The sequence below is a fragment of the Astatotilapia calliptera genome, chromosome 15 (genome assembly GCF_964374335.1).
Source record: "Astatotilapia calliptera chromosome 15, fAstCal68.1, whole genome shotgun sequence".
In the NCBI taxonomy this organism is placed as follows: Eukaryota; Metazoa; Chordata; class Actinopteri; order Cichliformes; family Cichlidae; genus Astatotilapia; species Astatotilapia calliptera.
The window spans coordinates 9689021-9713628 of NC_137436.1; the positions used below are offsets into that span (position 1 = coordinate 9689021).

General features: G+C 40.9%; 2 protein-coding genes across 6 annotated transcripts in view; one reads left to right on the plus strand and one right to left on the minus strand.

Annotated features, from left to right (window-relative positions):
- Window positions 1-281: 281 nt before the first annotated feature.
- On the plus strand, window positions 282-7097 carry l3hypdh (trans-L-3-hydroxyproline dehydratase). Of its 2 annotated transcripts, none has more exons than XM_026142599.2 (6): window positions 282-742; window positions 2838-3327; window positions 3400-3569; window positions 4004-4126; window positions 5009-5146; window positions 6316-7097. In XM_026142599.2, exons 2-6 carry the CDS (start codon window positions 2850-2852, stop codon window positions 6439-6441), a joined length of 1035 nt encoding a protein of 344 aa, XP_025998384.1. In that variant the 5' UTR covers window positions 282-742; window positions 2838-2849; the 3' UTR covers window positions 6442-7097. The 2 variants fall into 2 exon arrangements, with proteins under 2 accessions (XP_025998384.1, XP_025998383.1); XM_026142598.2 differs by having other exon boundaries at window positions 2843-3327.
- Window positions 7098-7288: 191 nt separating this feature from the next.
- daam1b (dishevelled associated activator of morphogenesis 1b) overlaps window positions 7289-24608 on the minus strand; it is a 46155-nt gene continuing 28835 nt past the window's right edge. For 3 of the 4 annotated variants that reach the window (XM_026142608.2, XM_026142610.2, XM_026142609.2), the window contains exons 3-26: window positions 23645-23734; window positions 19514-19585; window positions 19179-19273; window positions 18205-18538; window positions 18014-18124; window positions 17799-17902; window positions 17454-17520; window positions 17250-17367; window positions 16425-16563; window positions 16165-16223; window positions 15888-16075; window positions 14399-14698; window positions 14204-14311; window positions 13302-13331; window positions 12949-13046; window positions 12766-12850; window positions 12452-12558; window positions 11666-11754; window positions 11383-11551; window positions 11092-11199; window positions 10843-10903; window positions 10625-10756; window positions 9201-9371; window positions 7289-8728 (exon numbers count right to left, since the gene is read on the minus strand). In XM_026142608.2, the coding sequence (XP_025998393.1) occupies window positions 8516-8728; window positions 9201-9371; window positions 10625-10756; window positions 10843-10903; window positions 11092-11199; window positions 11383-11551; window positions 11666-11754; window positions 12452-12558; window positions 12766-12850; window positions 12949-13046; window positions 13302-13331; window positions 14204-14311; window positions 14399-14698; window positions 15888-16075; window positions 16165-16223; window positions 16425-16563; window positions 17250-17367; window positions 17454-17520; window positions 17799-17902; window positions 18014-18124; window positions 18205-18538; window positions 19179-19273; window positions 19514-19585; window positions 23645-23734 (3048 nt within the window). In that variant the 3' untranslated portion in view covers window positions 7289-8515. The remainder of the gene's footprint in view (window positions 8729-9200; window positions 9372-10624; window positions 10757-10842; window positions 10904-11091; window positions 11200-11382; window positions 11552-11665; window positions 11755-12451; window positions 12559-12765; window positions 12851-12948; window positions 13047-13301; window positions 13332-14203; window positions 14312-14398; window positions 14699-15887; window positions 16076-16164; window positions 16224-16424; window positions 16564-17249; window positions 17368-17453; window positions 17521-17798; window positions 17903-18013; window positions 18125-18204; window positions 18539-19178; window positions 19274-19513; window positions 19586-23644; window positions 23735-24608) is intronic. The other variant, XM_026142611.2, reaches the window with a different exon arrangement.

Below are 24608 nucleotides of genomic sequence, written 5' to 3' on the forward strand. Positions count from 1 at the left end.
AGATAGATCACAAATACTTAATTGTAGGTGCCCACATGGAGATAACAAGTCAAGGAGACACAAATGATGCTGTAAGTACTGCGTAATTTCTTGATAATTTGGCATAAAAACAAACAGTATTTCTTACATTATAAGAACACTGGACTTTTCAAGGTGCAAGTCATGCTGTGGATTGACATAAACTTGCCTAACTTCCAGCTATTTTAGAGGAAAGGAGATGCTCTTATCCTACCTACCTAAAGTATTTGTAGCTAAATATAATTACAATGTAATTTCAAATAACATACGAAGAAACCGCATTTAATTACAGGGGAATTACACCTTTATAAACTGGTCGTATTATAAAGTATTACAACTGCTGTGCAGAACATAAATACACATGTAAGAATTTTCGCTTTTTTTAAATTTATTTTAAAAAAACCTCATTTATTTTTTTTATTTTTTTTTGGGGGGGGGGGACTTCTCCTGGATACGATCTTTAATCAGAAACACTGAATCGGTTTCAGCCTATTTTTGAAGGGTTATATAACATATAGAGAAACATATGTCTGCATCTCTGTGTGAATATAAAACTGTGTACAGTACTAGCAGGCTGTTTCGTGCAGCCCTCCAGAACAGCGGGTGGCACTAATGTTTCATTTTAGTGTCTTTGTGTAACTGAAACACAGAGAGAAAAGAAAAGAAAAAAAAGTAGGAGGGCTGCACAAGTTTGAGATCTGAGCACAGAGAAAAGTTACAGCAGGTAAGTAAACTTACCAGCGCTTTAGTTCTTTTCCTCTTTGCAGTTGTGTAAGTCAACGCCTTTTACTGGAGAGTTGCGCTGCATGCACTCCGTTATACCTACTGCAGGCATCCAAACGTTTAACTGGGAAAAGTTTGTATAATAATAACACGGCACAGCATGTCTTGAGAAAGATAATAATAAAGTTCCCACTATAAACCCCTGTTTGCTTTCAAAAACGAATATAAGCAAAACTGTTGCTCATAAATCATTTTTACGATGACCTCAGATCAGCCTGCAAAACATTCGCCTTGGTGCCTGTTTTGTCAAATTTAATGCGAATCCATGTTCAATGTTTACTGCATCTACCCTCACATTTCTTAATGTTAACGAATGTTTTGATCTAAAGTATGAATAAACACATAATTTACAGGAGTTAGATGCTCAACAGCTTCCACACTGATCATAGAAGATACAGCAAAGTCTTGAACCCCTCCTCATTCTTCATATTATGCTTCCAAAGACTTATTCTTGTACTTTTTAGAAGTTGAGCAATAGTTCTTTCGGGTCTTTCAGAGCTTTTCTTTTGGACATTGGCTGCTTTTTTTGTACTCGTTTTTATGAGGAATGTTTTTGTTTGTCAAGCCACTTAACGTGAATCACTCAAGCATAAAAAGGACACTACTATAACTGTACTAGTACTTACTGGTTACTACTGGTTCATCTTTTGATGAACCAGTAGTAACAAAGAGCCGACTTTAAATAGTATCTTTATCCACTTTGTTACTGACAGACTGTCACAAAAAACCCCACAATTTGTCCCCGTTTGTTTAGCTGAATCTACAAAAATGCCAAAGATAACACAGTTTAATAGCTGTAAAATAGAATAGTATTTTTACAGAGCTACTAGCCAAAAACTTGGCATAGCTCACCATGGTGTGCGGTATTTTCTTTTTTTTTTTAAATTGTAAAAACTGGACAAGTGGACAGACTTTTAGGTCTGTCACATCATCTATTTACAGCAGAGGAATGATATCTGGAAGTCATGTCTTAAGTAATATGGAAAAAATCCAACATGGCCTGACACATTACCTGAGTGCTGGATCTGGCCTTTTAGCTGATCCATTTACTGTACTGAACCCTCATCAGACATAGTTTACAGTATGTCTGTGAGCACCCGTTTGTACACCTGTGAGCGTGAGCGTGCTTGTATTTAAAAGGTTCCTTCATGTAATGATCTGCTAGAGGGTGTGGGGAGCCACAGCCCCGTCCTCCAGGGCATGAAGCAGGTATGGAGGAGATCAAGGCTCCAGACATCCAGAGACCCCCAGAGCACAAGAGACCAAGGAAGACCAACGGAGGGGCAACCGCGCCACTCTCCCGGAAGGAGCTGAGGAGAGCCCCAGATGAGGGCTCACTCAGCAGCCGCGGAGCAGAAGCCAGGGGGGGTTGCAGTGACACGCCCGTGAGCTCCGCCGGCGGCCAGCTGTGCCAGGGTGACTGAGCTCCAGGCCGAGAGGCTGAGGGCACCCCATCCCCGAAGGGGCCCGAGCGAGCCCCAGGCTCCAGGCCCCGACAAGCAGCCACCAGGAGTGAGCCGGTGCGTACTGGGACGCTCATCCCCGGACACAAAGAACGAAAGAAGAGCTTTGAATGTCCTTCAAAAAGCCTGGAGAACTATTCCTGAAGTCTACCTAAAGAAATGACAAGAAAGGTTGTTTAAGAGAATTCAGGATGTGCTGAAGAATAAAGACGGTCATACCAAATATTAACTTTCAAGCTCATTTTCAAGCTGGTATCAACTGAAAAAGGTCCTACTTTTTTAGCTGATCTTGTGGCCTCAATGTTACAGATGAATTATCACTCAGCAAATTTGGCTTCAAGCAGAATTTAGCATTCATAAACTAAACACGCGACACAGACACCGAGCTATAAATCGTTTTAAATGTATTTGTTACCGATGCTCCATATGTATGTTTTGATTTGAGGGATAATTTTCCAAACAAAGCTTGCTGGCAGACTCAAAAGTTTTCCCATGCAAGTGTTTACATTTAAAAAAAAGGTGTATTAAAATATAAATGAGTTTATAACCCAAGGGATTGTTTTGATTTCTGAGATCAGCGCTGAGATGGAAATGCAGCTTCCACCTCACGAGGGAGGCGAGCTGTCTGTGGTCGACATGCACACGGGTGGAGAGCCTTTGCGGATCATCCTCAGTGGCTACCCAGAGGTCAAAGGCGACAGCGTGCTTTCCAAACGTCGCTACGTCCGGGAACATCTGGACCACCTCAGGAGGGTGCTGATGTATGAACCGCGAGGACACTACGACATGTACGGGGCCCTGATCGTGGACAGCGAGTTACCCGAGGCCGACCTGGCGGTGCTGTTCATGCACAACGAGGGCTACAGCACCATGTGCGGCCACGCCGTCATCGCACTGGGACGCTTCGCTGTGGACTACAAACTAGTGAAAGAGCCGAAGTCGCCAGAGACACAAGTGAACATCCACTGTCCCTGTGGCCTGGTGAAGGCCTTTGTTGAGTACTCTGAGGGGAAAACAGGAGGAGTGAGGTTTCTCAGCGTGCCAGCGTTTGCATTTGCTACAGGTAGCACAAACGACTGTAATAGTTCTCAGGTATTTGAATGTTCTCCAGGACTAATTCAATATTTTTTACCAGATGTGACAGTGTTGGTGGAGGGGTTTGGTGAAGTAACGGTTGACATCAGCTACGGAGGAGCCTTTTATGCCTTTGTGAATGCCCAGAGGTTTGGTCTGGATGTGTCCAAGTCCAGGACTCGCGATCTTGTCGACGCAGCCACAGCTGTGACCAGAGCTGTCAAATCTCAGGTGATCAGCTGACAGGAAATTAAAAAAAAAGAGCATTATTACACAGACAGTGAGAATATCACTTGCTAAATTTCTAGTAATCTAAAAGTCTAAATAATCCATACTTTAATTTAAAAAGGGGAAAAAGTAGGCCTGATCTTATATAGAGCTGCTTTGAATTGGCAGCTTCTTTTTTTATTCATTACATCTGCTTTTAGGGTGTTGTCAAATTATGGCTCAAATGTATGCACAGGATATTTTTAGAGGGCACAAGAAACATCTGGTAGTACTTATATGGGATGCAGTGCATGCCTGTAGAGCTTATAGCAAAAAATCTGAGCATTACATGACCTCTCAGCTTGATGTCACCCAAAAGTATCTGGACACGATGCTCCCAACCATATTCCACAGTGTGAACTGATTTCTTTTTCTACCTTATTCTTATTATCCTTTAGGTGAAGTTGCATCATCCAGCCAGCGATGATCTGGCCTTCCTGTATGGCACCATACTAACAGATGGGAAAGACGATTACTCCCCTGAACCCACCGCCAATATCTGTGTGTTTGCTGAAGCTCAGGTATGTTAGTTCCTGCTGGTGGAAGGATAAACCGTTGTCATGAAGCCTGAGTGTGGGTGTGGGTAACGCTATAGTGAGAGGCGTCTACTACGTTTTATTGATTACAATAAAAAAATAAAAATAAAAAATAAACAAGAAAGACTTCAAACTACTGATTGAAATCCTAAGCTTTTTAGAAATATGTTTAAAGAGATCATAAGAGAGACAAAAGCAGCAGAGTTTGATGGAAAATGAGGAATGTCCCCCTGCTGGTCATTAAAAATAATGCCGATAAGGCACTTCTTAGCACCTTTTTTTGTTTGTTTTGTTTAGGCCCTGAATCCACATCCAACTTTAAATACAGTCTTTAGTCCTGAAGTAGCTCTAAGTGTACACTTAAGCACATTTGTCTTAGAAGGGCTGCAGATTCCAGGAAGTGCTACAGCTGGTCAATTTAACAAGTCACATTACAATTTGGAACAGCTGTATTAGCTGAAGCTACACCCATTAATGCCAAGGAAGAGCAGCTGTGACTGTGCTCACAGCCAGCAGTTTGACAGTGCCGGAGATCGGCCTTTTACAATGAGTAATGAGCATTATGTAAAGTGGTCACATCGTCTTTTATTTGTGCAGTCTGCAGAGTTTATCAGAAATGAAATGGACAAACACAGCAACTGTTCAGATGAAATATGAAAGAAAAACAAGACATATTGCAAGAAAACACGTTTAGGGACATTTATTATTTGTTGTCACTTCTTAAGTCTTTGTCCTTACTTCCATTATTTGAATCCTCTTTAAGTGCTCAAGTGTTGGAATCATACAAAAGACAATAAAAGGTCTGCGTTTTGTTCATTGGTGTCACCTTAACTTCATGTAATAGGAGGTTTAAATTGTGCTTCTCAGGTAGACCGAAGCCCGACTGGTTCTGGTGTCACGGCTCGAGTAGCTCTTCAGTATCACAAAGGTCTCATCCAGCTGAACCAGACCAGGACGTTCCAGAGTGGAGCCACTGGGTCCCAGTTCACAGGAAAGGCTGTTGAGGTATCACGATTTCTGTTCTCTTGTGGAATGAGGGTGATCGCCTCTTGTTCAAAGAGTGGGAAAAGAAAGAAGTGCATTTTGTAAAAAGACCAAAAGAATAAGTAAATATTTAGACGTTATGGCGCAGTGGATTTACGATGTATTGAAATGTACAGGATTAATCCAAGTTAAAAAGAAGACATGTTTTGTGTGTTTTGTTTCTAAACAGTAATACAGTTAATAATACTTAATCCTAAGTGTAGGATTTTGGTGCAATTTAATATAACATCGCTTTGTTTGGCTCCTCAGGTTGACAGTTTCTAAAATACTGATTTGAAATCCTGTATTTAAATGTCTTAGAGTGAAGTCACCATGAAGCAGATGCTCCGGGTTTCTCTTACATCAAAACACAGCGCGCTGATGTGTGGACTGACAGCAAACAAATCACTACTTGCTGTCAGAATTACTCATTGCATATATCATCTGCAGAGGAATAGTTTATTCTAGTTTCAGTCAGGTTTCAGACCTCATCACAACACAGAGCCAGCTTTAGTGAAGGTTACAAATGATCTTATGGCTTCTGACAATGGACCACAAGATTTTATTACAGTAATTAGAGGATGCTGCAGGTATTAAAGGTACTGCACTGCAGCGGTTTGAATCATATCTCCAGTTTGTTTTGAGACTACAGTTTCTTCATGTAAATGGAGATTAATCTTCACACAAGTGTTAAATTAATTCAAGGCATAGCATGCTTTTCACTGCTATGCAGATGATACCCAACTTTATCTGTTCATGAAGCCAGAGAACATACCAATTAATAAAACTGCAGGACCTGGATGACCTCTAATTTCCTACTTCTACAAGATGGTTATTATCAGGATGTCCTGAAAAGCCTTCAGTTGATCTAAAGTGCTGCAGCGAGAGTAATTACAGAGAAAGCACATTTCTCCCAGACTGTTTTCTCTACATTGGCTCCCTGTTAATTTAAAATCAAATTTAAAATCCTTCGCCTCACATACAAGATGTTATACTATTGTGGGGTCTTTAGCTTACAATATAAAGTGCCTTGAGGTGACTGTTGTTGTGATTTGGTGCTATATAAATAAATATGAATTGAATTATTCTTTTGAATCAGCTCATCATAGAATGATCTGAAGCATTTATTGTGTTTCTGTCTTAATGCTCAGGAGACCAAGTGTGGAGACTTCAAGGCTGTAGTGGTGGAAGTTGCTGGCAGAGCTTTTTACACTGGAGTTTCACGCTTTGTGCAGGAGGCAGATGACAAGCTGACACATGGTTTCCTGCTGAAGTAAGCAAGACGTATAGGTTTTCTATACAAAAGCAAATTAAAACAGAGGTTATATGGTGGTTTTTAATAAGACAAAAACACATTTTATGAATAGAAAATGTTTAGGTGGCCAAGACTTGGATCTGTAATGAAGAAAATAAGACCTTATTTTCTTCTGGCCTGGTTTACCTGAGTAGTAAATGAAGAAATAGTTTTCCTTACCTGTTTTAAGAAAAACAAAAACTATTATACATCTTGTGACTCTTTAAATTGTCCTAAATTATATTTAATAGATTAGCAAAGTACATAACTAACTCTTAGAGACTGCGAGGAGCTCAGTCACTGGTACTCTTCTTCATCTGGCTTGGTAACACCTCACCATCCCCCCAAGAGAGCTGGACGAGGGGTTAGAGAGAGGTAGGTTTGGGTTTCTTTGCTTTGCTTAGACCCTGCCCCAGATAAGCAGTAGAAAATGGATGGATGGTTATAACTAAAGATAAAATCTGAAGAACAGCTAAATGGAAGTGTACTGCCATTCAGATATCTACTAAAATATTCTTGATAGTGAACTTTGATTGTATATGATAATAAACATAAATATGTTATCGTGTATGACTGAATGTAAAAAGGGATTTTTGCTTTGATGATTTGAAGTGTACATTAAATGGAGTGTACATTAAATGTTGTTGCATTTACTGACCACTAGATGGAGCCACAATGCTGGTTACCTCTAGAGTTTAAAATTCAGCCATAAAAAAGATGCTTCCACTTCCTGTTCAAGGTTTTTAGTAGCAATAAACAACTTTATAAAACCAGAGTCAATGCTGCGCGAAAGTGCATGTGTTGAAAAACTAAATAATCAAACTCATCAGTAGTTTTCTCCCATTTATTATCTTTAGGTCATTGTACAATGGAAGGCAGTTTAAATTATAAAAGTTCGGTGGAGGTGTCGGCTGGATGGAGTCACAAGGCTGAAGGGGGAACGTCGCACGTCCACATGTGATGTTTTCCACAAGAATGAAAACATCACATGTGGAGCAGATTTTTTTTTTCTGCCCTTTCATTTGATGCAGTGTAAATCCAGCCAGCATGGAGCAAACATTTCATCTATTCAAATAATAAAAAAACATTTAAGGAGGGCACTCTCTTCAAAGGGGAAAGACAAGTGTATTGCATTAATTGTTGGTTTCAATGGTATTTAGCATTATGAATTCCTATGTGCATGTGTAACAAGCACACACGCTTGTATACTATAGATGTATGCAATGTATGACACGAGTGTCTACACACCTGTTAAGAATTGCAGATCAGGCCAAGGCCTTTGAGAGTACCCACTTAACAAAGAAACAAAACAAAATCAAATCAGAGTTAAGGCCAGCTCGTAACAGGAAAATGTTCAAATAAAAACATACAGTGATCAGATTTATATATATATATATATATATGTGATGCACGTCAAAAAAAAGGTGAATACACAAAAAAAACAAAAAAAAACAAACAACCCTCAGCTGTGTCACTTGCAATTAAAACCACATCCATCTATACAACACAGTCTCTCAGTCCTGTGATGGCTGTGACTGCAAGAGAGCGGCAGCATCAAGAGGAAGCTTAGGTCTAGTCTCCAGAAATGATCTCTCGGAAAATCCAGGCAGGTGAAAGCAGCACACCTCAGTCTGTACAAAATGGCCCCATTTAGAGGAATAGTCCTCTTGCTTTGATCGAGCTTCCAGCCTCGGAAACACTCGACCAGATGCACATTTCACTCTGTGCATAGATTCACGTACAAAAACGGCACCGAACGGATCCTGTCAAAACACCCGTGAAAACCTTTCTCCAGCATGACTTAAAACATTTCTTTTCCACCCTCTTGTTTGGTCCAAGAGTATCAACCTTTGGCTTCTGCTCTATTTCTTATCAAAATCTTAGAGGATGAGAGGTCTAATCATGTTGTGCTGTGTGTGGCCCTGCTGCGATGACGCAATGCTGTGGTTCACCCGAGCCGAGGTGGGTGGGAGTGGAGGAGGGTGAAGAGGAATGTGGATGTCAGTTCTCCCCAGAGGGAGGCTGATGAGCAGGGGGTTGCGAGTGATCGAGCCCATTTAGAAGTTCAGCTTTGTGACTGGTCGCTCCCTGCCCGAGTCTGTGTTCTGGTTGTTGATCCGCTTGCGGTTACGTTTCATCTTGGACAAGTCCTTATCGAAGACCTCGCCCGACCGCAGGGCTGACACGAGGTCATCAAACTCACCGCCATCCTCCTCTCCGTTCGCTTTTGCTTTCCGGGCCTTTCGCTCCTTCTCCCTCTGCTCACGTAGCTGGGGACACAAATGAAAACTGTCATTTAAATATCTGAAGAGGTGAGAGGATAAGAGCATTATTAGCTTTGCTTGGATACGGGAATCTGAGCCCTCCTGGTTTTTATTTATTTATGACTCAGAGAAGCAGTCACGTAATAACATCCAATTTGACTATATAATATCAATGCACTGTATAATGCAATGAGCTGTAGAGGAGTTAGTGGGCAGATGCTGGCACCTTTGATCAAAGGTTAGGAAGCCATTTTTCAGCTCTAATCTAATCAGACCTAATGAGCTGCACAGATGTGAGTCATACTATCTTCTCACGTAGGACAGAAAACAGATCAAATATATTTCCTATGACTGTGTAACTTTTGCTAAATGAAGGCATTGTAGTATTTAATAAATTAAAGGTGCTAAATAAGTGTTTAATAGCAGCTATAGCTCTACTGAGAATCTCAGGGGATGAAAAGAGAGATCAGTCGCATACCTGAGCTTCTACTTTGGCCCTGCGTTCCTCCTCTTCCTTTCGTTTTCGTATGTTCTCGTTCTCCTGCTGAGCCTCTGTGAACGATTGCAGGAACTGGTCGAAGATGCCAAAGAACTCATCTGGCTGCATCTTACTGGCATCCTCACCAAAGTGCTTTACTGCCCTCAGGAACTGCGGGACCAAAGAGAAGAGGAGGGGGCACACGGGATTAGATTTACAGCAGGACGCAGCAGAACCGCGTTTTATTCCATCTTTGACTGCTTTACAGGAGAGTCATTCGGCCCCAGCTCTTTGAAACCAGAGCAGGGCAGGAGTGGTCGGGCTTTGAAGCCCGTGTTCATCCAGATCTCACCGGCTACTGATTGCAGCTGAGGTCAGAGACTGGAGCCAGAGCTCAAATTAAGGCAATGTGCTTGTTGGGTGTTTTTCACAATAAATTAAAAAAAAAAAAAAAGAACATCCAGATGCAAGATCATGCTGGGAAGATACAGCTTCAAAAAATGTGACCGCTAACAGCAGTTATGGCATAGACAGGGAAACTATGAGCTGAAAAGATGCTGAAGTTTGTTTTTCCCCCATTAGAAAGAAAAAAAAAAAAGAATACATTTCTTTTCAACTTCCTCACAGCAACAATCAATAAACTTTATTTCACAGTGACCTTTTTCTGCTTTTGTTTTGTTTATATGCACAGAGCTGATGCAGTGACCCACTTAGAGGGTCACGAGGTTATCTGGCTCCCAGTCGTGAGTACAGAAGGCCGCTGTAAACATTCAAATATTTAACCGTGGCATACTGTAAATGATTAACAGCAACTAATGGTTCCCATGTCACCAGCTGAGTCCTCATGTCAATGTGGCACACACTGTGGGACATATAAAAATAATAAAGAAAAAACACCTCTTCCTGCCATTCAGGAAGACAGACACATAAATCCCATGTTAGCGTGTCAAACGGCCCTTTGAAATGTGAACATGTTCAGGTTTCTGCTGGTAGTGGAGTTTAGTCCCCATAAAATCCACATTTGCTTTGTCTTCGTTTGCTTCGATGCTGTGATTCTGTTTGCACAACATAAAGTGACATCTTAAAGTTGGCAGGTGTAATCTGATGTCCACAGTGTGAAATAATATTAAAGCCTATGTTCCTGTTTGCACTCTTGGCCCTCACACATGGCGACAAGCAGGCCGCACAATAAAGTGTCGGTGGCACTGCAGCAGGAAGCCGAAACGCTTCTCCTGCTGGTCGCTTTCCTAGAAAGGTCCCTGGCGGGGTCAGTAAGGCTTGTAGAAACAGCTGCATGGAGAGGAAATGGGATGCAAGCTTTCAGCGCCTGTGTCTGCAGGCGACTGCGACACTGTCCGGTCTGCTCAAACGCACGTGCACACCCTCGGGTTTTCTGGAGAAACCACACAGGCCGAATGACTCACCAGTTCTTTGGCCTCGATGAGAGAGTCCTCGACATCAGTGAAGCTGAAGCTGGCCACGGTGATGAACTGGCTCACCACCGACACAAACTTGTCACCTGGCTCCTGCGGCCCTTTCTTCTGGTATTCCAGTTCCTGCAAGTGGAAATCAAAAGGAGCAATTAGAAAGAGAACATAAAGAAGAGCTCTGCTGAGTTTGCAAATAAATATCCATGACTTACGCTCTCTACACTTTTTAATCCACTGCGCAGGTTGCCGATATCTTTTTCCAGCTCCGTCATACTGCGTGGAAGAAAGAAAGGTCATCACCATTCACTTAAAAAGGAAGTAGCTGAAAATGAGGTTCCCCATGCAGATGATTCACCCTTTACAGAAACTCTTTATATGCCAACAATTGAACCACAATTGGTGGCATATTTTACAAACAAAAATTAGGAAAACACTTGGGAATCACTGCTCCCGGCCTTTACTTGACTTTGGCTGCCTCTGAGATACTCTGCAGGTCCTCCTGGAACTTCAGGACTTTGGGATATTTCTTCTCCAGGATGGTGATCAGATAGTGCAGCAGAGTAATGTTTCTGCAAACACACAGCAAAATGTGTCAAATGTGCAATATAGGGCTTTCATGATGGACTTTCAGATATGAATATGGTGAAATTTCATCACTATAATATTCCCAGATGTGACTTTTATACACCGCATGCCATTCTTGCTACTGCTGCCTGCAAAGTTTTAATACCACTGTTGAAAAATGTTCTTACTTGTCGATACTGGATTTAGTATCTGCGATCTTGTTGAGTGAAGACACCTTGAAGCCATAAGCATTGCCCCTTTGACCTTTGTTCATATAGTTTCCAAATGCTAGCACCACCTCCAACAGCTGCTTCAGGTTTCTGCTGTTTAAAACCTCCTTAGACGCCTTACCCAGCGCTAAAGCAGCAGGAAAATGGACAAAGTTGGAGATATAAATATGTTTGCTTTGGATAAATCATAGCAATCATATTTGAGATATCATTTTTATTGTATAAAGCACATATTTCCCACCTTCAACTTTGGGTTTGATCTCAGCTATCCTCTCTGCAAACTTCTTCTTAAAGTACAAAGACTGCAGCCTCTGCTGGTAATGGTTTATTCTGGACCGAGGATGGAAATAACGTGTCAGAGAAGAAGGAGAAAAAGATACAAATAATAAATTATAAACAGGGAAATCCACAAATGTAGACAAAAGCCACAATCATGAACATTGCACTTAAATCGCCACACTATATAAGTTTTATATAAGCATATCAAAGTTTTAGTTGTGGTACTGAAGCTTATTTTTGGCTGTGTTTATGATTTAAACCTATAAAAGCACAGTCTGTGCACTTAATGAATACCACAGTGGCATCTGTCTTCCAGTCCAGCCTGTAAGACGACAAACTGGAAACTACAGCGGCACTTCTTAGAGGAAACAAGACAAAACGGACTGTGTGATTCTTCCTTTACATACATTTCTGCTGTTGCTATGCTGCAGGATCTCACCCACCAGCGACCTGACCTTTGCTGGTGACCACACTCCTTTCTTTTGTCTTACATGACTTTATTTGCAAAACTGCAATAAAAGTTATTAAATTATCGGCTCACTTTCTCCAAAACAGTGTTTCACACAGACGGCTATTGTTCCCGTCAAGTAGAAAACCATGTGTCACTGGGTTTATCTACTCAGACCAAGAGGAAACAAAGACTATTGTTTGTCAGCAGATCTGAGCTGCTCTGCCCTGATGCTGTCAGCTCTGTGGTTATCAGCTGGTAAACAGTGAAATAATACGCTGCACATAAAGAGAAACTCACCTGCTCATCTCGTAAAGGAAGCGGTCGGGTTTGGCCATTCGATCGAGCTCATGTTTATGCTCCTCGAGGAGATCCACATCGCTCTTCTCTGGGACAAACTTCAGCAACTAAAGGACAAGGAAAAGACTTTTCATTATATCGAATACTCAGACACCTCTGCTTTTTGTCGTCAGTGAACATGCCTGAATCTCTGCTTCCACTGTCTCTCGCTCCAAGGCGCATGACGTTTGCCGCTCACTTCTTAACTACTTGTGATTTAAACTGACGTGCATTAATGAAAGCACAGCTGTTTTATGTTTGCATGAAAGCCGTACCTGCTCCAGCATGTCTTTGGGAAGGTCCTCCTGTTCGTCCATGGTTAGGATGGCTCTCTTAATCTCATCATTTGAAAGCTTCAGTCTGCAGTGCACAACAGATAGAATATAATAACATCTTGCTGTGTCTGGGTTTTTTTTGTTTTTTTTATTTTTTTAAAAAAAATCCTGAACTGAGCTTACCGTGAGAGCAGGATGTTACAGTTTTGAGCTCGACGGCCATCAATCACTGACAGCTCCTTGACTTTTTTGGAGCCCAGCGTGTCATCTTCCGCCTCTTTCTGTTAGCACAGTGATTAAGAGGTTAGAAAGCATGAAGCTCACATTTTGTTTCAGTTACAGTCACAGACAAACGCATAACAATTAGGACTGGATGACACATGTGCCAGCATCCCGAAGGAGAGCTTAAAACACATTTGAAAGGAGAGAGAGTGGCTGTGGAATTCACGAGAACACACAAACACGACAAGACAGCTGACGCCAAATATATGAACAAAGAGTGACTGTAGAAACTACTGTACTGTAAGTGCACTCACCTGTTTGCTGTTATTGATCATTAAGAAGTCCTAAAATGCAGGCAAGAAGCAGGGAAGATGTAAGCACTCATTAGAATAAGTAAAGCAGTTATGTGATTGCAGCCCATAAGAACAAATGAATCATTCAGCACTTCAATGACAATGGATCAGCAATGACGTGAGCATAGTAAGACATACTGTAAGTGGCTGTTCAGATTATCACTACATGCTTGTTCTTCACATGCTGTGCACATAACTAATCATTAAACTGATCAGGCTGATGCTGAGTATCTAAAATGCACATTTTTGTTTTGTTTTTTTTTAATGTGTGTGGATTCAACATGCGTTAGATCACATTTTATATACTGGGCTGTCTGCAGTTTCATCTTTAAAAAGACATGCCCTTCTAATCCAGAAACTACCGATTATGAATTTCTAGAAACTACATCAGTTGCAAACTGAAAGAAAAAAGGAACAGCTGATTGTGAGCAGCGCACTCATGCATTTTCAATCACATATGGCAGAATGATCTAAACCATTAGGAAAAAAAAGAAAAAACGTTCCATTCGAAATGTGAGGAGTTTAAAATCATTCAAGCATGAAAGTCTGGAATCTAATTAACTGCCAAGTGTATCTCAAAATATCTCCTTTCTCCTGTTTTTATTGATCTGACCTCTTCCCCATGACCAAACTGTGCTTAGGAAAGAAAAGTTGTACAACAGTAAAAAAAATAAATAATAAATTTAGTAAAAAAAAATCCAAGGAACTGAACAGCAGCCAAGTCTAAATCCCAAAAAAAACTGCAAGCAAACTGAACCCTCTGCCCACCCCAAACCCACATATCTACCCTTGGCCTTATCTAATGATAGACAACATAGCAACATGTGGTGAGACTGAAAGGTGAACTACATCATTCTCAGTACCTGCTGCCTCTGATAGGCTGAGAAGGTTTTTTCAATGTCATCTAAATCCAGCACTTTGAAAACCTTGGCATCATCCACCTCCATCCAGACCGTACCCTCCAGCTTATTCTGAGAGGAAAATAAGACATCTTATATGTCAAATTTTAACAAAGAGCAGGAATATCTGGAGGCCTCCTGTGCCTCTGCTCTTCATACCTCAGCTAACTTGGACCAGTTGAAGGACTTGAGAGGGTTGGATGGCTGAGGAATGTTCTTCTTCTTCAGCGATGATCCCAGGGGCGCTCCTGGTGGTGGAGGGATACCTCCAATGGGCGGGAGCCCAGGGGGAGGTGGAGGGCCACCTGGCGGAGGCGGTGGGGGTGGCGGAGGAGGCATCATACCACCAGGAGGTGGTGGAGGAGGTGGGGCTATTCCTGCAAAGCCTGGTTGAGGCACCGGGCCGCCGGGGGGGCCGGGGGCAACAGGAGGGCCGCCAGGAACAACAGCTGCCTGCCTCTGCAGAGACACATGGGAACACAAGAGGGGTTCAATTCTCATGGAAAGAGTATTGCTGCACATTCAATGGAATTGTAACTACAAAAAAAAATTTTATGCTTTTTTCAACACAAACCATACCACACTGATTCATAATTAAAACGATACCAGTCTAAAAGTCTAATTTTTGTTATCATAAAGCAAAAGGTTTTCCTAATTTCATGAGTTTCTTTCTCAAGTAAGGTAGATGTGTATTATTAGTTTCTTAAACCTACATTTGGCCTTCAACAACACAGTTTTTATGAGAGTTTTGTGCCATTTCAGTAGACTTGCAGTCACTATAGACAGGAAACAAGATTCCTGGTCTTGGGTGCTTTCTGAATTCTGATTATAGTCCAGCAGAAAAGGGGCACATTAGCTGAAATGGATTCTCAAAACCATCGGCTGTCATCTTCTTTTATCAGCATTCTATGTTGGCCGTGAGAGGTTAAACGCACTTGGACTTATGAAAATGCCAGCAAATAGAAAAACACTGCAAAAGCACACAAAATACAAAGGACATGTTTTTAGGGAGACAACAATGTGACATAAAAACTGTAGAAATGACAGGAAGCTCTGTTTTTTTTTCTTAACAGTTTTCATCGTTGTGAGGAACAAAAAGATGCGGGTAATGTGCATTTTAATCGCATGACTCATGCATAGATAGGTGATTGCTATTAGTCATTCAGTAGCTTGTCCCCTCGAGAGCTGTTCTGTCACATTGTTGTCACCCCGAAAACACTTTTGTTTTATAAGGTTTTTTGTGAACATTTTCTATTTCTTTTATGTTTTACTCAATTTCCATTGTAATTTGTGGGCTTGCATGTGTTTGAACTCAGGGCCACAGTAACAGTATATATGAAATATATGAAAATAAACAGAAGTGTTCCCTTCAACCTGACCTTTAATCAGACAGAAGTTAAAAATGGTTCATTTTTTCATTTCTGCTTTTCATCTAGAAAAAAAAAACAAAAAAACTTAAACTGCTTAATTTTGAGGTTTTAATAAATTTAGATCACATTGTGATATCTAAAGGACTACTCCTAACTTCTTAGATTAGGTCATATGATTATTCTGGACCGCCGCTGGCTGTCAGAGTCCATCATCCTACTCATTAAGGTTTTCATTTGAAGGTAATTGTAATTGCAAAGTACTTTAAAGGGAAACATACGGTGCTGAGCTCATGCAGTCGTGCGGTGAGTTCAGCCACTTGCTGTTTGACATTTTTCTGCTCGTTGCTCTCTTTTTCCAGCTTCTCTTTCATCTTGTTGAGAGTCTGCATCATGTCCTCTTTCTCCTGGGTCTTGGCGTCACATTCACGCTCCTTCTTCTCAAACTTCTGTTGCAGCTCATGGTGCTCTGTGATGGGGAAATTAAAGCAAGATTTTATTAAAACGTGATTTTCATTGGTAAGAAAATTGTCCCATTGCATTTATAATCGCACACACCTTTTCTCATTTTCTCTGCCTGCTCCTTCCACTGTTTGACCTCATTTTCATTGACCAGCCTGCAGAGAGAATGACACACGTAATTACTTACAGCGTCTCCGCGAACGACTTCACTGATTGTTTTTCTGAACATAAAAGGGGAGCTATTTTTGAACCAACGCTGTCAAACACATGGATTTCTACTTCAGCCCTGTTCTACATTCTTCAATCCGTTCCATGTTTACGTGTCCGTCTGTGCAGAGGAAAATCGGTGCACTCACATCCGGACAACATTCTTCACGTTAAAATTCTCCAGTGGTGTGACGTCAGGGTCATGACCTTTATCATTCTGCAAGACCATCTGCTGGACGATGCGGTCCAATAGCAGCCAGTACTGTACAGTGTTTCCACTTCTCTTGTCTGGACACGGAAAGAAAGAGAGCAAAGAAAGCAAATTTCCCATTACTCATGTTTCTTCCATTCAGTGTTATCGGAGAAAATACTGATTACACTTGGATCCACAGTGGTTAGATAGCCTAAAGGAGGCAAAATAATTAAAGGCTACAACAAGATGACAAATGTATTTCTTACTGATTGGTGAAATTTCATCAGTCATATGGGGACAAGATGTTAACTGGTGCCTTATAAACTCACAGTGCACAACATGCGGTACTGCTGTTATACTTTACTGTGGAAATTAAAAGTGCACTGCATCAAATTTAATATATAATTGTTTTATTTTTCCTTCCTAAGTTTGCAGATTATTACTAACACTGGGGTGAAACCACATCACTGGTTGCGGCTCACTCCCATTTTCATTTCTTCAAAAAAAATGCCTGAAAAACACAGAATAGAGGAGTGAGAGTTAAAGCAAAAAGCCTCGCGCAGTCGTGTCTTTAGTGGCTCTTTCACTTCAAATCCATTGAAAGTGAGAGGTAGGGAAAATAGTTACGGAACTAAATATTAACGTCTGAATGAATACAGCTTTAGTTTGGCTGGGAATGTGCTAATCCACCTTCTGGACTGACTAATCAGGACAAAGTCAACATTCTTATTATATAATATTTATCAAGCCTGTTTGTCCAGTCACAAACAACTAAACTTACGTGGCATGAGCAGACAGTGATGCAGGACAGACATAAAGTGCGGATATGCATCAGTGTGGCTCATCTTCTTCCGGATGAGATCAAAAACTTGCGTGGCACTTTTGGTATCTACATGTACCTGGATAAGAAGCATAAAAAAAACCCAAATGAATAAACATTTGTTCCTCACATGATGAGTAAGGGAGAGATGTTTCTTTTCCTTACCGACTCAAAACGTTTTGACACAGCCAGCTCATCATCATTCCGCAGCATCTCAAAGTAGTCTAAATGCCTGAAAGTGTCACAGAGAATTAAGTGATGAACTCGCACACTTGCAGCTTAGAAAGATCAGAGTATTAATGTTGACACGCATTAGTTGGAAAGACTTTGAAATCTACTGTGTTGTTGTTGTTGGGGGTAGAGTTCCAGGATAATGTGTAGAGTTTAAAGCCGAGGTTTTGACTCACAGTATGTGTGCTTGTGTACTTCTTTAGCTGTTCGACTGATCTGTAAATGTTTACAGACACCACTTTGGAAGAGATTATGTTTTAAAGTGAAGTTGCACCTCACCTGTCTAACGTGGCATTTTCATGAGAATGTAGCTTATCGATCACAGGTTGGATCCCCAGCATAAGAAATTCATATCGGAGGTGAATACGGAATTCCAAACTAGTCTAAAACGGGGGGAAAAACAGCAGTAAGATACTGATGCAAGCAGTGCTTTAAAGAGCCTCTTGAATAAGTGACTCCTGTGTGAAAAGATGCATGAAAACAGTATATATTACCTCTTCAGCTCCTTGACTCAGCACAGCATTAATAAAGGACATGATGGCTGTTTTCAAGCTGACCTCATCTCTGTACCGCCCCGTACTCCGGTCCAGATCATTTACAAGTGTCTGAGAGATGAAAATCCATTACAGATGATTAATACTTTCAAGCAATGTTGCTTTTAAATTGCTTTACGCCTCCCACCCACCTGGAAGCGTGTCCTCTCGCAGGCGAAACGCTGGTAATGCAGCATTGACTCCAGGATTTTTTTGTGCCCGCCAGGCACCAGACATACAGCACCCATGATCTCCAAGACCGCCACCTTTGTCTTAATGTTTTCTGTGGCCAGGCTCTGGGCGATGATGTTGATGCTCTCGGAGTGAGCGAGGACGTGGGCGCGGCCCTGCGAGTTGTTCATCAGAGCTTTGATGCAGCCGATGAGAGACGTGTGGATCTGTGATTCTGTGGTGTCATAGTCCATGCTTTTCAGGAAGTTCAGGATACACGTCAGGCCATCCAGATCAATAAATCGAGTCACAAACCTGAACAGAGACGTCATTGCGGTTTACAGAGATGATCTTAGCGCTTAAGGAAATACTAACTATACCATAGAAGTATAGTGCATCGATAATACCCAAGTTTTTGGGTTAAAACTGCAGTGAATGTTCCTTGTGTCCTTGTGTATTCTTGCAGTACAATGAATTCATATTCAGTAAGTGTTGAAAATGAGAGGGTCTCCTTTAATGTTCTTTTATATCAATGAAAAACCTTTACAGGTGTTCAATTTTTAAAGGGTGCATTTCCATACGAGTATGAGGAGCTGAAAAGAGCGACAGATGCAGCGATGGAGGTTAATAACAGGAGATATGATGACAGGTGACATTTAAAAGGGGGGGGGGGGGGGGGCTGAGTTTAGATACATAAACTATCTGGGCACATGAAAAAGAAAAATATATCAACAGTTATCAGCTTGCACGCTACAGACCTCCAGTTTATTTACTGCGTCTTGGTAGAGTGCAACATCAGATACTTACCTGATAGTCATGTAGCCTTAAAGCTGAGGCTCTATACCACAAGCTGTTATAATTTAATGTGTTCATTTGTTTTTCATCCCTAGGATCTGCCATAGTTTTTAATGTGGATGTGAGTGTATTTATTTGCTGTTCTAAACTTATTGGTCACCTCATAGGTTGGGTTCTCAGAGCCGTCTTCAAGTTCTCTATAGTTTTGTTCCTCTCCTCCTCATCCTCTTTCTCCAGAGCGAGGAGCGTCTTTCTCTGTTCAGCAAAAGATTGAACATCATAAAGATCTGAGGCCAAAATAAAGTTAATTTTCTTAATGATAAACAGGTCACAAAAAACAAAACAAATTTCAATAAGGAAAAAAAAAAGTGTAAAAATCTGGTTGTGATATTTCAGCACCACAAACGTGCAAAATGTCTCATCACTACATTACATAAAAGAAAAGACCATTTAGTAAATTTTAAAAAAAGACATCTCGCTCATGTTACTACTTACAGCTGCCATTGAATTGAGCTGATCAATGTAATATTCTGGCCAGCTAGTTGCACTTTTGTTTTCTTCTTGTTCCTGAAAAACAGAAAAATGAAATACATTTCACTGTCATTAAAGTAGACAAGAAAATTAAAATGAAGGAAAACATGAGGCATTAGCTCATAAATATTAACTGGGTATGATTTTCATTTTTCAAAGTTACATAAGAATGTGGTTTGGAAGGACATATTTCACATGAGAAGAAAAGTTATTTGGTTCATGTCACATGTTCAAATACCCTGAAGTCTAACTTCAAAGCAAATTATTTTTTTCCCCCTCTTTCCGTCACTTTTCAGATTGATTGGCTTTGAAAGACACGATGCACACAAACACAGACAAATGGACAGGGAACAGACGGACTGGAGCTTAAATAGCCACCAGCCAAAAACGAATCGAGAGCTCAAAGTAGGGCGACACAGATATTCAAGCTATTTTATCCTCCAGAGCTTCACTAAGTTTCAGGAGGTGGTGAAAAATGCCAAAACACGAGTGCACAGCTGCTTGAGAAAATCGTGAGATTAGCAAATGCATGTTTAAACCGTGGATTAAGGACATGGCCTGACTTATGGTGAGATTAATCTTGCTCACGGGCACGTTTGCATTGCAAGTTTAAAGGAGGGGGAGGGAAACAAAAAACAAAAAACTTGCTAGGCACTTCTGAGATGATTTCATATTTGACTTAAAAAGACTACTAAAGCACTGAGGTTAAAGTGACTTGAAGCTAACCTTGGCATGTACATAAAAGCTTTCTTGGCTTTCAGTTTACCTCATGCTCCATTAGGCACAAGTGAACTGTGACCATCAGAAACTAATTGGGCGTCGGTTAATAAAGCGAGCCTGTAGAGATTTGGCCGCTCTTGGTCGAAACTGTGGGCCTTGGCTGGTCTGCAAGGTTTGTGCTGTGACAGGAAGGACTGATCCTGCTGTTCCACTCAAGACCAGTGCCAGCTTGACCAGATGGGTCCTGGAAAATGTCCAGTCAGTTTGAAGAGGCGAAGGAGACGCAGAGGTGGGACCACTTTTACATTTTAAAGAGTTACTCCTTTAACTTCTAAGTCAGCGGTCTTCAAAATATAAAATACCCACAGTTTATTTAGAGTTATGATGACAGGCTAGGAGTGTATTTTGAGGGGTTTGTTTTTTTTCACATTTGAAAAAAATAAAGGTCAGAGACACATTACGAAATCTTAAACTGTGCATTTAATAGTTAGCCCGTTTCAGAACTCAAGAAGTTAGAAGTTAAACTTTTCTTTTTTCCTCACGTTAAAATCTGAAACCCAACAAAAAAAAAAAAAAAATCTTTGCTGACAACCAGATCAGTAAATCATCTTCTTGGCAGATGATGTAGCCTTGAAGAAAATGGACAAAAGACAAGAGACAGGAAGCAGATTGATTCTCTACAGCATGATTTCATCAGCTCAGGTGTCTGGCCAAACTAAACAGCTAAAGCTTTGAATGACTTATCTCCTCCACATCCAGCTTGACTTCTGAAGCCAAGAAGCAACTGGTGGAAAAAGAGCACCCTCATCACTTGGGCTTTGAGTGCCCCGATAATGACCCATCTTCCTCCTTATCACCCCCTCACTCACCCACCCGCTGCTCACATACAAAAGAAGCACCTGTGGAAGTGAAGCCTTCCTGTTTGCTTTGGACAACTAAGTGCTTCCTCTTTTCTCTGCATGCGCACGCACACACACACACACACACACACACACACACACGCACGCACGCACGCACACACACACCCTTCTTCTCTGAATCTCTGATGGTGAGTTTTTATCTGAGTTGGAGCCAAAGTTTGCTGCAGAGTCAGCAATATTGATGTCTGTTCTGTCTCTCCTCCCTCACCCTTATTCTGTAGGTCCACACTGCATTTAAAAAGGGTTGACTCACCTAAATCCTCCCCCAACTTCCCTTTAACACAAAAGAAGTAAAGCAACGATTCTGAGGTTTATTTTTAAGGTGCACTGTGATGCTACTGAAATAAGGCCACTAACTGGGGCACAGTAGATGCAGGAGCATGCAGCACTCTCCATCACTTGCCTTGTTGTGACTGACTAGTTGATGCTGTCTGCAGCTAAAGTAAGCCATAAGTGTACCTATACTTAAAGTATGTGTCCAGTGAAAGAGGAAAATTTGACGTGGCTCCTCGAGCTTCTCGTCATATCCAGTAACTTAACTGTGCTGGAAACGTACCATTTCTGCAAAGAAATTATCCATCAACATGAATACACACTTTTGGCTCAAACACAAATCTTTACAAGGAGTAATTTGACATTTTGGGAAACGCACCTATTCAATTCATTGCCAAGAGCTACATTTGTTTCATGCATATTTAAACTCTCTGGGCTGGCTAAAGCAAAAGCATTTACATTCAGGAAGAAAACTGACATTTCAAACAACGGTGATTTTTTTTTTTTGCTCTGCTGTTCTGGCCTAATAACATCTATGCCTTTCTGCAGCTGTTTTATCTGGGGATTTATATAGTACACACACACACACACACGCACACACACACAATCTAAATATCCAATCCATCTGGCTAAATCCCAGTACTCCTCACCATCCAGTTTGTTACCAGATGTAGGAAAAGATTAATAAATCTGCATGGCCCGTCTGCATACTAGTCAGGACAGGATATCCTACACCCTCATACCTTTGGCCTTGAAACACTGCTGTAAAAATGTGTGGGCACATTAAGAGGTAGCTGAACTTGCACTGAGCTAAACCAGAACAGGCGTCTGCATTTTCCTGCATACTGAGGATGAGTTGTTATTATGTGGAGAAACAGCTGACGTTCCTTTTATCCGGAAGGCCATAATGAAACACGACACTATCACAGAGTAGTAGAGTATATGTTGTGTCTACATGAATGCTTTGATGGGATAGGTGTGTTACCTAAAAGAGAATTAAAAAAAAAATTAAATCAAAAATATGCCAAGTTTTCTTCATTTTTGAATCAGGCAGGAAGAGAAGAAGAGAAAAACCACGCTGTGTGGGAGGAAATGCGCTGTCAAAATTTAAAGGGAAAAAAATAGGACCTTTGAAATCTTCAGAACTTCATCATTTCTGACAGTACCTTCCCTGTTAGTGGATTATCTAATGTAGGAGGCCAGATTTAGCTTTCGCTTTACTCCCTCTACGCACTATTTTTATATGCACCTCATGTAGCATCCGCTCAAGGAAGTTATTCACAAAGGAGCTCTTTTTAAGTAGAAAAGATTTACTTTGTAGCGAGGGAGAAAGTGACTGTAACTCAAGAGATGTATAACAGAACAGGGGATTAATGCTGGGATATTACAAGCACTTTGTGGAATGGGAATGATGTGCTTTGTTTGAAATGTTTAGCTATCTGTTTGACTGATAATGGCTTGCATAAGCAATACATTAATTGGCTATACAAACAGTAGGCAGATGCAATGAAAATGAGCCCAAGTTTTGATCCTAATAAAGTCTGAAATGTAAGTTACTTATTTCTTAAAGCAAAATATTGCAGATACCAGAACTACTTCAGTACTGTGGGGAAGGCATAGTACCGAAGCCTCTACATTACAGGAATGGTTTGATAATTTAGATGAGAACACTGCAGACTAACCGGTTTCTGGCAGAAGCCTTAAATATACTGCACTGGCGTAGTATCAAACTTCCCTCATGTTATTTAGCCACTTCCCTCTTTTGTGAGAGATTAAAACCAGTACAGACGTACGTCAACTTTAACTGCTAGTTTCCATTAACACACCCTTTCAGCTACCCTTTATATTTTAATTATCTGTCAAGTTGAATTCCTAAGGAGGCACACTATTAAATTAGCAAAAGGTGGTTCACAATGCTGTCCTGAATATTACTGTAAGCAGTGACATATTCACTACATCAAAATAAAATGGTCTGCAGTAAGCATAGGGATCCAGCGATAAAAGACTCAGAAAACACACAGCTCAAGGGATCAACAAATCAATGAGGGAGGAGATTACATAAAATTGGCTACTGGGATATTTGTAGCCCCCCCCCCCCCCAAAAAAAAAAAGGCAGACAGCAGCGAGTCTATGAAGGCTGATACAGTGTAATGTGCTATGCAGCCAACAGAGATCTGTTTACCTTCTTTTTGCTGCAGTAGATTTGCCATTTCTTCTCTGCAGGCAGTGCGAACATGGCTTCCCTGTGTTTCTCTGTAAGATCAAGCTCATCCTGCAAAATGAAGATGAAAAAGAAGAAAAAGGTTAAGAAATGTTGGTGCTGAGTCACAGTAACAAATCGCTGAACGTTAGATTATGAAACCCGTATTGATAACTCGAGTGTTAAAATATCGAGCATCTTTCTCAAAACCATCATCCTGCAAATTTACAAACAACTGACATCAAACCAAACAAAACATAAGTGAAGAGCAGCTCTGTTAGCTGTTTTTAGCTCAATCTCTTCATAGTATCACTGGATGGTCTCATCATATATTCAGTGCGATTTTGAAACAAATCAGATGTCTTCCCGGCTTTAGATGTGTGAGTAATGGGGAAAAGATAAGGTGTGGTTTGCCTGCTCAACATGTGGTAACAAACATCTGGAAACAACATGTGTCACAACGCATAAAAGACATTTCACAGAGGCGCGTAAAGGGTGCTTTTGGGAAGCGTTTGACTAAATACCAGGAAAAAAAACTGACTGAGACATTATCAGCAAGATCTGTAACTTATCTGAGGGATTTATGGGCTTTTTGTGCTGAACTGTAGCTGAATGACTATATGTGAAAGAGGCAGTGGAAGTTATAGAGAAATAGAGATTATGTTAACGCAGTTTACCCAACAGAATAATTGCAAAATATTTTAATGACAACTAGTCATCATGGGACGTGCCTTTGGGGGTTTCATTTGCTAAAGAATGTAGGCCTGGTGAATCAATATGTGCAATGATCAAGTCCCTATTGACATCCTCAGTAAAAGGGCCACGTGTGTTTGGGGAAATGACTCAATTACTCCCTAAATCATAAAAAGCATGTATGTGTTTTATGTTGGGTATGAACGCATGATAGGAAAAGTAGCTTCACCTGACTGTCTGAGTAAATTTCAAA

Coding starts and splice junctions, on each gene's coding strand:
- l3hypdh (XM_026142599.2), top strand. CDS start 2,850: ATGGAAATGCAGCTTCCACCTCACGAGGGAGGCGAGCTGTCTGTGGTC. Junction 3,570..4,003: donor CCAGAGCTGTCAAATCTCAG/GTGATCAGCTGA, acceptor ATTATCCTTTAG/GTGAAGTTGCATCATCCAGC. Junction 5,147..6,315: donor TCACAGGAAAGGCTGTTGAG/GTATCACGATTT, acceptor CTTAATGCTCAG/GAGACCAAGTGTGGAGACTT.